At 43.2% G+C, this 14,314-nt stretch overlaps 1 protein-coding gene across 2 annotated transcripts in view; it reads left to right on the forward strand.

Annotated features, from left to right (window-relative positions):
• Positions 1-5,707, forward strand: part of LOC111953107 (protein BANP-like) — an 83,906-nt gene extending 78,199 nt beyond the window's left edge. For both annotated transcript variants that reach the window (XM_023972207.2, XM_023972206.2), the window contains one exon: positions 3,585-5,707. In XM_023972207.2, the coding sequence (XP_023827975.1) occupies positions 3,585-3,701 (117 nt within the window). In that variant the 3' untranslated portion in view covers positions 3,702-5,707. The remainder of the gene's footprint in view (positions 1-3,584) is intronic.
• Positions 5,708-14,314: the final 8,607 nt, after the last annotated feature.

The raw sequence follows: 14,314 nt of genomic DNA on the forward strand, positions 1-14,314 counted from the left end.
TGTACCTACGTCTCTTCCTCTTGCAAATAACTGGGATGTTGGCCTTGTCAGGTGTTCGGAGAATGTCCTGTGCGTCCTGCTTGTTGAAGAAAAAATCTTTGTCTAATCCGAGGTGAGTGATCGCTGTCCTGATATCCAGAAGCTCTTTTTTTGCCGTAAGATATGGTACATTGACTGGCTTTTTTGCCGTAAGCTTCTGGGTACATTGACTTCAATACAAAACCTAGGAGGCTCATGGTTCTCACCCCCTTCCATAGACTTACACAGTAATTATGTCAACTTCTGGAGGATGTCCTCCAACCTATTAGAGCTCTTGCAGCATGAACTGACATCTTGTCCACCCAATCAATGGATCAGAGAATTAATCTAGTACTGGAAGCATAAGCACTGCAGTGCATAAAATGGGGTGAGTAGTTGACTCAATGCGAGAGAAAGACAATAGTTGACTAGTGTTTAACAAATTAGTTTCTTTCAAAAATGAAGGAGAAGCAAGTGAGAGAGAGTGTCATTTTTTTCCAGTTTCACTTACTTAGCTAGCAAGTGAAGCTAGCTTGTTTAACCTACTCAAACACTCTGCTCAAACAGAGGGATGTTAGCTTGCTGGCCTATGACTATCTAACACAACACTGGAGCTCTTCCAAGTCATGGTAAGCTTTTGGTTTTACAAATGTATTGCTGCCTGTGTAAGTGCTAAACTGCTTACTGACTCTACAACTTTAGTGCATGATTGTAGCGGGTTTACTAACATGTTAGTTCTACTAGCTATGTTGACTATGACGTTACTTTAGCTTATAAGGTGACAATGATGAAGGCTGTGTGTAGTAGTGATATGGGGTGGCTTGGCTATTTTTTTTTTTAGCCTGGTCATATACATCTGATGTGCTGTGCATTGAAGTCCACAAGCGAAGGGACAAGGTGAGAGGAGGAGAGCGCATAGATGTGATAAGGAATACAACATGGCTGCTATGAAAGTGAACTGTGTTTACATGTGATCAGGGGTCTATTCATTCTGCCGATTCTGTTGAAAAGCATTTCTTAAACGGAAGCAAACAGAACTAAATTTGTCCAATAGAAACTCTCGTTTGCAACTGTTGGACTAATGACTACACCCTATATCAGCTAGATGCAGGCAAGAGTGTGCAAGGCGGTATTGAATGTGTCACTGTCTGTCACCTCAAATTTTGCTCTCGACCTATGTGCACCTACGTTGTAAACTTTAATTCATTGGCTAGGTTGTTGCAACCTCATGATAGGTATTTACTGCTGTTGCTGTGCCGGTGCAGCTGCGCTACATTGAGAGTAAGAGAATTAAAAGATGCGGGTCAGGTTTTTTTTTGTGTGTGTCCAAATGGGCTTAGGTTGTGGTCAATGTGTGTTACATTTTTTGCTGTTTTAAAGCTAATTTCCTGTAATTCTACACATTTGCCATGAGGCAGAGAGAAACAAGTTCTGTTTTAAAGCTAATTTCCTGTAATTCTACACATTTGCCATGAGGCAGAGAGAAACAAATTCTGTTTTAAAGCTAATTTCCTGCATATCTAGAAAGTTTTACCATGGGGCTGAGAAAGAAATGGCAGTTTTTAAAGCCAATTTCCTGTTTTTAGTCGTTTAAGTTAACACTGAATGTTTTCCCACGCTAAATCATTTTCAAAAATGCAGAAAAAAACCTTGCAGGTACGCTGTTGGGGAGAACTTTGGCATCTCGGCCAGGAAAGAATGACTCAACGCTGTTCTCTCTTTCTGTCTGTCTGTCTCTCTCTCTGTCTCTGTCTCTGTCTCTGTCTCTCTATGTGCACAGTGACTCTTCCTTGACTCATCTTTTACTGGGGTTCCACCTCTCCGTGCCTCTCGGATCGGAGGTTGGCCCAGGAGATAATACGTCTGCATTTTATTAGAGACTATAGCCCTTCCCTGGTGAGGATAACAAGCACGCAGATGAGCTTCCCTGAGACGATTTCTGACATTTTGTGCAAGACAACAGTTTCATCAGCTGTCCAGGTGGCTCGTCTCAGGCCATCCCGCAGGTGAAGAAGCCAGACGTGGAGGTCCTGGGCTGGCGTAGTTACATGTGGTCTCCAGTTGTAAGGCCCTTTGGACATACTGCCAAATTCTCCAAAACGATGGAGGCGGCTTATGGTAGAGAAATTAATATTCAATTCTCTGGCAACAGCTCTGTTGGACATTGCTGTAGTCGCATGGCAATTGCACGCTCCCTCAACTTCAGACATATTTGGCATTGTGTTGTGACAAAACTGCACATTTTAGTGGCCTTTTATTGTCCCCAGCATAAGGTAATTATCATGCTGTTTAATCAGCTTCTTGATATGCCTGTTAGGTGGATGGATTATCTTGGCAAAGGAGAAATGCTCACTAACAGGGATGTAAACAAATGTGTGCACAACATTTCAGAGATGCATTTTGTGCATATGGAAATTTTCAGGGATCTTTTTTATTTCAGCTCATGAAACTTGGGACCAACACTTTACATGTTGCATTTTTATATTTTTGTTCAGTATATTTCCTCTTCAACAAAACTGTTTGAATAAGGCTTGAAAATACTTATATGCTTTCTAAATATACACGGTATAATCAAATTATAAAACCACTAACCTTCCTTATAACTGTAAAGTACATATTTTCTAAAGGTGTCTCTCTTGATAAAAAAATCTGCCCCCACCGCTGTGAATGTCACACAGATATCTAGCTCATTAGGAACTATGACAGTGTTTTTTGTTTAAAATCTATTAAGCATTTTAGATTAATGGCTATAAATCAATTTCCGAATGTGCTATAGTGATGAAACCACTCTCCCCTGCTGCGCTACGATGTAAGGATTGCAGGCATGTGCTTTGTCATATGGTTCAGCTATGAGTTGATGGACAGTCGGAAGAGTGAATGAAATGGTAGGAGGGACATCCAAGCTTTAAGTGGTTTCAGGTTTCACATCCTATGTCACACAGGCGCAACAAAATATACTACTGTGTCCTTGAGAACCTAGGCTATTGCTCAGTGTACACAAAACGATTTACAAGCAAATATGTCGGTCTGAACCAGTACCAGAAACACGCATGTCCCCTAAACAGAAGACTTTACATCTAAGAGGTTTGAAGACGTGCATCCATAGATGCTATACTCCAAATTTGGTGTGGAGCGGTTCTGGAGAAGACATTTTAAATTAGTCAACGTCATGAACATTTTTCCAAATTACATGAAAAGCATTCTGCATGATCTGTTCGATTTTGAGTTCTGATATTTGGCAAGCGTGGTAAGGATTACAGAAGAAGCTCATCCTAGGTTGAGGTGTCAACCTAGGACCATAGCTTGAACCCTGCAATGTCTGCTTGCAGCTATATTTTATAACTTGTCTCTCTCTTTCTCTCGCTCTACTTTGGTTTCATCTTCATCTTCCCTCTCTCTCCAACTCACTGCTCTCTGTCTCTCCCCTTCTTCCGCTGTCCTCCTCACTCTCTCTTCCCTGGCTTCCCTATATTCTCCTGCATTTCTCCTACCCCTCTTCCTCCCTTGTTTCTTCCCTCCCCTTCTCATCCCTCCCCTCCTTTCCCTCCCCAACTCTCTGTTCCCAGGTGTCAGAACTGGCCCCAGCCATGCAGGGTGAGATGGAGGTGAAGGAGGGATCCATCCATCTGCCAACAGAGGAGAATGGGGAGGTGGTGCAGATCGTCAGTTCTGTGGGCACCTGAGGGCCTGGAGAGGGAGATGGCCACCACAGAGATACAGAGGTGTGGATGAAAGGGATGGGGAGTGGGGGATTCAATAAATACAGACAATTAAATGAACAAACAATTAACTAAGAGAGAAAAATGAGCAAATGTCAACAGAACAGATCAAGAGAAGTGTTTTAGTTATTTAGTTATTCCTCTGATTGATTGTCATCATCAGAAGAGGACATGGCCTGGGATTAAACCCCACCCATGAAGGATGCTGCTCAGGCAGACAGACCCTCACTGGCTACACCTCAGCGCTGGAAAAGCATGGAGCTATTAGAATTTAAGCTGATTGGCTCAATTTATATTTACAGTAGGCTACGCTAACCCCCTGGACACGTACTTCCAATACTGTACTGTTCTCCTCTATAGCATCATGCAATCGTGCCATGTTGGACTGCTGTGGAAAGTAGTACAAGCCTAAAATGGGCACTTATTCATGGTTGAGTTTTCTTTGACTTTGCCTGTTTGTCCATCATTTCTTATCTGGACCCCGGCCTTCGTTGCCATCTTTTCCCATCTTTTCCCGAAATTATTGACACCCTTGATAAAGATGAGCAATAATGACTGTATAAAGTAATTAAATTACTGAGCTATATTGTATGCTCAAAAAATGTGGTAATTATATTTTATACTAATACAATTGCTCAAATGTTTAGTTAACTCAGCAAAAAAAGAAACGTCCTCTATCTATTTTCAGAAAACTTAACGTGTAAATATTTGTATGAACATAACAAGATTCAACAACTGAGACATAAACTGAACAAGTTCCACAGGACATGTGACTAACAGAAATGGAGTAATGTGTCCCTGAACAAAGGGGGGGGGTGTCAAAATCAAAGTAACAGTCAGTATCTGGTGTGGCCACCAGCTGCATTTAGCACTGCAGTGCATCTCCTCCTCATGGACTGCACCAGATTTGCCAGTTCCTGCTGTGATATGTTACTGCACTCTTCCACCAAGGCACCTGCAAGTTCCCGGATATTTCTGGGGGGAATTGCCCTAGCCCTCACCCTCCGATCAAACAGGTCCCAGACGTGCTCAATGGGATTGAGTTCCGGGCTCTTCGCTGGCCATGTCAGAACACTGACATTCCTGTCTTGCAGGAAATCACGCACAGAACGAGCAGTATGGCTGGTGGCATTGTCATGCTGGAGGGTCATGTCAGGATGAGCCTGAAGGAAGGGTACCACATGAGGGAGGAGGATGTCTTCCCTGTAGGCAACGTTGTTGCCGATGATGTCTGGTGAGGACCTGCCTTACAACAGGCCTACAAGCCCTCAGTCCAGCCTCTCTCAGCCTATTGCGGACAGTCTGAGCACTGATGGAGGGATTGTGCGTTCCTGGTGTAACTCGGGCAGTTGTTGTTGCCATCCTGTACCTGTCCCGCAGGTGTGATGTTCGGATGTACCGATCCTGTGCAGTTGTTGTTACACGTGGTCTGCCACTGCGAGGACAATCAGCTGTCCGTCCTGTCTCCCTGTAGCGCTGTCTTAGGCGTCTCACAGTACGGACATTGCAATTTATTGCCCTGGCCACATCTGCAGTCCTCCTGCCTCCTTGCAGCATGCCTAAGGCACTTTCACGCAGATGAGCAGGGACCCTGGGCATCTTTCTTTTGATGTTTTTCAGAATCAGTAGAATGGCCTATTTAGTGTCCTAAGTTTTCAGTTTAAACTGTGACCTTAATTGCCTACCGTCTGTAAGCTGTTAGTGTCTTAACGACCGTTCCACAGGTGCATGTTCATTCATTGTTTATGGTTCATTGAATAAGCATGGGAAACAGTGTTTAAACCCTTTACAATGAAGATCTGTGAAGTTATTTGGAATTTTACGAATCATCTTTGAAGACAGGGTCCTGAAAAACGTGCGTTTCTTTTTTTGCTGAGTTTATTTGGTCCCATATTCCTAGCACGCAATGACTACATTGAAATTGACTTATATGTAGAGTATCCAGAGAAAAATAAACTTGTTTTTGTTTTTCTTGCTGTATTTCTGTGGAGGACACATTCATGTGAATAAAATATTTTGTGGTGCCACAAATGTAAGTTTTGCTCTTACATTTCAAATTTTCATCTTCTCTTTATAGACAGTGGTCAACAAACTCCAAATCAATCTCAAGAGGTTCAAGATGTACAGAAATATGCTTCTGTGGAGATGTTAAGAGAGTGGGAGGGAGCGCTCACTGCTCAACATTTGGGTGTTTGGGTCCATGGTGTGTGATGATATGCTATTGCTGTGCTATTTTTTAGCTAGCCTGTGTTTTTCCATTTACATTACTTTAAGGGCCTATCTTTTCTAAGAGGAAAAACAAAACCAACATGAATGATGGCTGTGCCCAGCTGGTGGCTGTCCTATCACCTCAGACCACAAAACATCAGCTGACATTTTCTATTAATTACCCAACAATTCTATGTTGGGTAATTGTTGAACCGCCAGTGTTTGTCGACACCCAGCAGGTGATCTACTGCCCCCGATGTTCATGTTGGTCTTTCTTCCATGTAATGTAATGCAGGTAAACAAACTTAACAATTAACCATGATACACTGATAAAGATTCACATGGAGTTAGACATGTTTAGGAGGAATAGATTATACACATACACAGTGGAGTTATATTACAAGATGGCTTACGTTATCTGATGTAAGTTTCCACACTTGACACACTCATATCGATTAATTGTACAGATCACTCATTCTTTCACTCATTCCCTCCCTTCACAAAACACATCCTCTGTGTGTGTGTGTATGCACACCTGTTCATGCATACAGTACATGTCAAGGTGTGTGTGTGTAAGGAGCGATTCTATTCCAGATAAATTGGGCTCTTCGGCGCACTTTAGTGCATATGGGAGATTTCCCAGACACAGTGTGACGTAATGGTGTACAGTATTTTGGAGCGGCAGCAAGAACCAGTCGTACTAGGAGAGCAGAACTAGATAACATCTGTTGTTTCCCTTTATTTTCTCTCATTCTGTCTGCCTACGCTCTGTCTCCTCTGTTTCAATCCCACTCGGTTTCTCCTTTCGTCTCGCTGTCTTCCTCTGTCGAACTCTGACTCTCACACACTCTTTGACACTGTAGAGCAGTAAGTTTTGGCATGGGCAGTCCCAGCCTCCCCCTGGCCTGCTCTTCCCTCCTCCCTTCCCCCTCTGAATCCAAGGGGGACCTGGCCGTCCTATCTCCTATTTCCTCAAGATGAGCAAACAGCCCTGGGTGTAACGGCCTGGATCCTTCACGTTTTACAACCCTGGACCCTGGCAACTGCATGGGCCTTCTGAGCTCCGGCACGGAAACCTGCTGAAAAACAGAGATAAATGATGCAGGGATGGAGTGGCTAAGTTTGGAGGAGAGACCAGAAAACCGGGCACCAGGATAAGGTGACTAAGGGGGCAATTAAATTTAGCCATTTTTTTTGGGGGGGGGGGGGGTTCTTGCATTGGAATTATATTGAATTATGCTCATCACGCTACACCACAAACAAAGTTAAAATGCTGAGACTGAGATCCTTGAAGGCTTTTGAAGTGACAGGTACACTACATAACCAAAAGTATGTGGACACCTGTTTGTTGAACGTTTCATTCCAAACTCATGGGCATTAATATGGCTTTCCACTAGGTGCTGGAGCATTGCTGCTGGGATTTGCTTCCATTCAGCCTCAAGCATTCATGAGGTTGGGCACTGATTTTGGGCATTTAGGCCTGGCTCGCAGTCAGTGTTCCAATTCATCCCAAGGGTGTTCAATGGGGTTGAGGTCAGGGCTATGTGCAGGCCAGTCAAGTTCTTCACCGATCTCGACAAACCACTTCTGTATGGACCTCACTTTGTGCATGGGGGTATTGTCATACTGAAACAGGAAAGGGCCTTCCCCAAACTGTTGCCATAAAGTTGGAGCACATAATTGTCTAGAATGTCATTGTATGCTCTAGCGTTAAGATTTCCCTTCACTGGAACTAAGGGGCCTAGCCCGAACCATGAAAAACAGCCCCAGACCATTATTCCTCCTCCACCAATCTTTAGTTGGCACCATGCATTGGAGCAGGTAGCGTTGTCCTGGCATCCGCCAAATACAGATTAGTCAGTTCATGTGTAGACGTTGATTCCAGAGGCAGTTTGGAACTCTGTAGTGAGTGTTGCAATCGAGGACAGACTATTTGTACGTGCTTCAGCACTCGGCGGTCCCGTTCGGTGAACTTGTCAGGCCTACCACTTTGTGGCTGAGCCGTTGTTGCTCCTAGACATTTCCACTTCACAATAACAGCACTTACGGTTGACCAGGGCAGAAATTTGACGAACTAAATTGTTGGAAAGGTGGCATCCTATGACGGTGCCACATTGAAAGTCACGAAGCTCTTCAGTAAGGCCATTCTACTGCCAATGTTTGTCTGGGGAGATTGCGTGGCTGTGTGCTTGATTTTATACACCTGTCAGTAACGGGTACGGCTGAAATAGCCGAATCCACTAATTTGAAGGGGTGTCCACATACTCTTGCGTGTATATATAGTATAGGTTGGTGCGAAATCTGTAGTCTCGTGCGCTGTATCAGCACCATGGGCAGCGCCATACACACTAAAGTAGCAAGGCCGTTTTGGTAATGAATACAGGCTACAAGATAGATGAGGCAATTCACCTATTAAGCAGCCTATTTGAATGCAACCGTACACACCGCTGTTTTACCAAAATAATGCTAGCTAAATGCTGAAATTAATAGCCTAGTTATACATTCATGCAAACAAAAATACTGAATAGCAGTTTGGCTTAGAATACCGACACAACTGGGAATGAATGACTGCATACAGAACAAAACGAAGGTATCAAGTAGTGGGCCTAGTAAACAAAATATCAGATCGCTAAAGGCTTGACACAATCTATATTTAGGATAGTTACAGTAAACAAACGCAGTAAACAAAAGGCGACTTGAGATCCAAAACAGCATACAGCCTACTACAGTGAGATGCAGCCATGCACAGCTGTCTTGCCAAATAAATAGGCCTACAGTATAGGCCCGCTTCAAACATGGAAAATTAGCCGCTCATCAGTTCAGCAACACGTTGTGATATGGCACAATGCACTTCTGTGTATCAAATTCGACCCATAGAATCAATTAAGCAATGCCAGCCTAGCATAAACAATACCAACAGTTCCATTTACAACCACGAAATCCAATAGGCTACCAAGAAAACCATAATCGAATATCGTTCTATGATGAAACGTACCGATATGTAGCTCTACCCAGGGGCATCATTTGGGATCTTGTATTGGAACTGTATTGATTTCTGCTTATATCATGCTATACCACAATGAACATAAGTTCAAATGCTTTCACAACTGAAGGTCCCATCTACCTTCAGTTGTGTACCAAGATTCTCTGGTTTCTTCAACTATTTCCTCAGTGACAATCTCATTCATGAGCCCCACGATTTCATTTTGAATATTGTGTGACGTGTATGTGGCATTTTGGGGTATGGTGCTTAACACCTTGGCAAGTTCCTTTTTGGAGAGAATATTCCATCATAGACAGAACAAGTCCACTACTCCCCTCCCCTCTTGACTATCGCATCCAATGTCCCCCGCAGTGATTGCTGGTTTGAAACAAGGAACTCAATAATGTCGACAATCGGCGACATATACAGTACCAGTCAAAAGTTTGGACACCTACTCATTCAAGGGTTTTTATTTATTTTTACTATTTTCTACATTGTAAAAACTATGAAATAACACAGAATCATATAGTAACCAAAAATGTGTTTGTAAAATCTAAAATATATTTTAGATTTTTCAAAGTAGCCACCCTTTGCCTTTTTGAAAGCTTTGCACATTCTTGGTATTCTCTCAAACGGTCTTGAAGGAGTTCCCACATATGCTGAGCACTTGTTGACTGCTTTTCCTTCACTCTGCGGTTCAACTCATCACAAATCACCTCAATTGGGTTAGCTGGTTCGATCTAGCTAAATAGGCTAAGGCTAATAACACTAATGCTTTTTACAGCTAGCTAAGAAGCTAAATAAACTCTAGTGGTGGGGTGTGAGGCAGGGTTGAGTGAAGCAGCTTCAACTGTGAACTTGACCCCGCCCTTATAAATCAAACCACGTTATTCACTTAGCCTACCACAGTTGAAGTGTTTTTTACCACTTTTTATGGAAACCCAAAGGAGTCATATCTAACAGGCCCGGTGGCTTTCCAATTCCATAGCCCCCATACACAGCCGCGGCACTCTGTCCATTGTGTTAACAAAGCGCAGCAGAGATACAGATTTTGCGCCAACCTTCAATCATTCACATTTTTTTTGCACTTTTTATATAGGGACATAAAGCTAAAACTGATGGGGCACAAGTTTCAAATGAGGGAGCTAAGCCACCTTTTGCCCCCTCGTGGAGCTGGATATGAATGACTCCCATCCTCCTCTCAACACCCACATGTTCTTTTGATGGCAGCCCCATCAAGGATCCAGCCTGGTTGTAGATTGATATGTGCTTAGCCAACTCCTCAGACTGTCATGAACGATCCAATGATTTCCCATAGTTGTATGTATGGCATGACATATATAACATGACAATGGCTGTCAGGGGAGTTGGCTAAAGCACATTCTGATCTGGGACCAGGAGATTCACTGTTGTTTACTATATCAATGCTTTATTGCCAAAGTGAAGTTTTACAATGCTTGAAGGGTTATCCTGGGATACGTAAAATGCAGAGAACATGGTTTGGCTTTTTAATTTTTAATTTTCATCCAATCATATTGTTTCCAGGGAAATAAATCAGCACTTGTTATAATCTTGTGAAAGCAATGCTCCTCAGAGCCAGGAGGTGTCTGATGCTGGCTCACACTCAGCTGAAACACCAGGGCAGAGTCACTGTTTAAGAAGCACATTTCCTCACCATCCTTTTACATCTCCCAGGCTCTGACATATGGATCTCTGTAGAGTGGGTGGTCCTGTGCCAGGGGATTCACGGCTGGCTTATGGTGAGAGCTATTGTTTGTATGTTGAGTAGGGAATGAGTGAGTGTTTGCATTGTCTTTACACTGGTTTGATTAGAGAAATGGATCATTGAGTGCGTGGAGATTTCACAGGTTGGGGATCACAGAGTCTGAGGAACTCAGGAGCTCCCATTATTTATCCAACTGCCTGCAGGCTGGAGAGTGCAGACCACCAAGCATTCTAATGGGAACAGTCAAGCATATTAAATGCTCTTTCTTATAAATTATCTTTCCCTTGAGGTAATTGCCAATATGGCATGATGGGTGAAAGCTATGTGATAAGAGTTAAACATTTGCTTACAGTTATTCAATTGTGTTGCATTAGTGAAGTGAAGGAGGAAATATGCATCTTGAGTATTTGAGTAAGCCAGGCCAAGGACACATATTTGAGAGGACCACGCATCATGTACAAATCATCTGAAAGTATCTAAAATTGATTGTGTAGCTCAACGAAGTCCCTTATAGATGATTTGAACATGATGTGTGAAAAATACTAATACCAGTACCATGTTAAATAGGATTTTTCCCACAAATGCTAAAGCAATAAACAGTGCCATGAAACAAAACCAAATCATAGATTGCAGTCATACCTTGTCAAATCAAATCAAATTTTATGTCACATACACATGGTTAGCAGATGTTAATGCGAGTGTAGCGAAATGCTTGTGCTTCTAGTTCTGACAATGCAGTAATAACCAACGAGTAATCTAACCGAACAATTCCACAACTACTACCTTATACACACAAGTGTAAAGGGATAAAGAATATGTACATAAAGATATATGAATAAGTGATGGTACAGAACGGCATAGGCAAGATGCAGTAGATGGTATCGAGTACAGTATATACATATGAGATGAGTAATGTAGGGTATGTAAACATAAAGTGGCATAGTTTAAAGTGGCTAGTGATACATGTATTACATATAGATGGCAAGATGCAGTAGATGATATAGAGTACAGTATATACATTATATTAAGTGGCATTGTTTAAAGTGGCTAGTGATACATTATTGATCAATTCCCAACCAATTTCCGTTATTAAAGTGAGCTGGAGTGGAGTCAGTATGTTGGCAGCAGCCACTCAATGTTAGTGGTGGCTGTTTAACAGTCTGATGGCCTTGAGATAGAAGCTGTTTTTCTCGGTCCCTGCTTTGATGCACCTGTACTGACCTCGCCTTCTGGATGATAGCGGGGTGAACAGGCAGTGGCTCGGGTGGTTGTTGTCCTTGATGATCTTTATGGCCTTCCTGTGACATCGGGTGGTGTAGGTGTCCTGGACGGCAGGTAGTTTGCCCCCAGTGATGCGTTGTGCAGACCCCACTACCCTCTGGAGAGCCTTCCAGTTGTGGGCGGAGCAGTTGCCGTACCAGGCGGTGATACAGCCCGACAGGATGCACTCAATTGTGCATCTGTAGAAGTTTGTGAGTGCTTTTGGTGACAAGCCAAATTTCCTCAGCCTCCTGCGGTTGAAGACGCGCTGCTGCGCCTTCTTCACAACGCTGTCTGTGTGGGTGGACCAATTCAGTTTGTCCGTGATGTGTACGCCGAGGAACTTAAAACTTACTACCCTCTCCACTACTGTCCCGTCGATGTGGATAGGGGGGTGCTCCCTCTGCTGTTTCCTGAAGTCCACAATCATCTCCTTTGTTTTGTTGACGTTGAGTGTGAGGTTTATTTTCCTGACACCACACTCCGAGGGCCCTCACCTCCTCCCTGTAGGCCGTCTCGTCGTTGTTGGTAATCAAGCCTACCACTGTAGTGTCGTCCGCAAACATGATGATTGAGTTGGAGCGTGCAGGCCACGCAGTCGTGGGTGAACAGGGAGTACAGGAGAGGGCTCAGAACGCACCCTTGTGGGGCCCCAGTGTTGAGGATCAGCAGGGTGGAGATGTTATTACCTACCCTCACCACCTGGGGGCGGCCCGTCAGGAAGTCCAGTACCCAGTTGCACAGGGCGGGGTCGAGACCCAGGGTCTCGAGCTTGATGACGAGTTTGGAGGGTACTATGGTGTTAATTAAATGCTGAGCTGTAGTCGATGAACAGCATTCTCACATAGGTATTCCTCTTGTTCAGATGGGTTAGGGCCGTGTGCAGTGTCGTTGCGATTGCGTCGTCTTTGGACCTATTGGGGCGGTAAGCAAATTGGAGTGGGTCTATAGACAAGACAGGGTAAGGAAACCAGTATGTCATTTTGTAATTTGAGTGAAGTCTTTTTAAAAGCGGCAATCTTTAGTTGGCACAATAACAAAGGGAACTCCCAGCCCCTATTTCAGTAAAAAGCTAAGGGATGGGGCTGGAAAAGCCACTCTCAAATTCATAGACAGAGGTATGGATGCAAGGACTGACCATCCATGATATGAAAATTATAGTTTAAATCATGTTTTGAGGCTATATTGGCCTAGTGTTTGTTGACATTTGCTTTGTTTACAAACATCGGCGTAAAACAACCTTACATTTTGGGTTCTGATGAGGTATGACAGTTTAACTGAGCTCATGATGCATTTTATAAATGTGTATTCTTCAAATATTTAATTATAGGATAAATAATGGATGTAACAACTGCAGATTGCCCTTTTTCCCCATATTAGATAAAATGTTTGAATTTTCCTGACAGTCTGCTTAATTTGTTACATTAGGCATGCACCGTTTATGTAACGTGTCAACTCCAATTCTAAGAGGGGAAAGTCTGTTTCATATTGAAGAAAAATGCCTGTTGTGACACTTGTTTTTATGGAGACTTTTTGTACAGAAAATCGCAACATGCTTTACTCGTCTTCACCAAGAGGAGATTGTTGGATGTTCTTCTTTTTGGCAAGATTTGTTCAAAATTCCCACCTGGATTAAGCGGAGTGTTCATGCAGTAATGGGTCGAGGTGCGGAAACAGGCATAGCGCGCGCCTACATATTTTAGATGTCCCCTAAATAATTGAAATTGTGAAATAAAGACAATTCCTTATAAGAATATTTGCCCCAAATGACGAAGTCCATCAGGAAAACTAATCACCCAACACGCGGAGACCCTGCATGCTGTGGGACCAGCCTTGAGATGGAGCAGGAAGGGTTGCCCTGTGGCTCAAAATCCGGTTTTAACAGCGACAAGAAAAGTGTGGCCTACAGTTCTGATGGAAAGAATTACAACTTCCATCGCAGCCTGGAAATATTACATTTGGACGTCGTAGGTGAGTTTAACCTCTGAAAACTACATTGTGTGTGTCCTGTCCTCCCCGAAGCCTGTTTTGCAGACCACAGTGATGTCCTCAAGTTGAACTTCCACGTCATCTCCTGTTGTCCTCAGACAAGGATGGACGTCGAATACTAACTTTTATCACAGGTGACCTGACTGATTTTGAGCAACTTCATGTAAAGTGTAGGACCTATGTCTCATGAGCTGAAATAAAAGGTCCCAGAAATGTTCCACACTCACAAAAAACACATGTATCTCAAATTTACTGCCCAAAAACTGTGTTTACATCCCTGTTAGTGAGCATTTATCATTTACAAAGATAATCCATGCACCTGACAGGTGTGGCATATCAATAAACTGATTAAACAGCATGCTCATTACACAGGTGCACCTTGTGCTGTGGACAATAAAAGGCCACTTTAAA

The sequence above is a fragment of the Salvelinus sp. IW2-2015 genome, linkage group LG26 (genome assembly GCF_002910315.2).
Source record: "Salvelinus sp. IW2-2015 linkage group LG26, ASM291031v2, whole genome shotgun sequence".
Lineage (NCBI taxonomy): Eukaryota > Metazoa > Chordata > Actinopteri > Salmoniformes > Salmonidae > Salvelinus > Salvelinus sp. IW2-2015.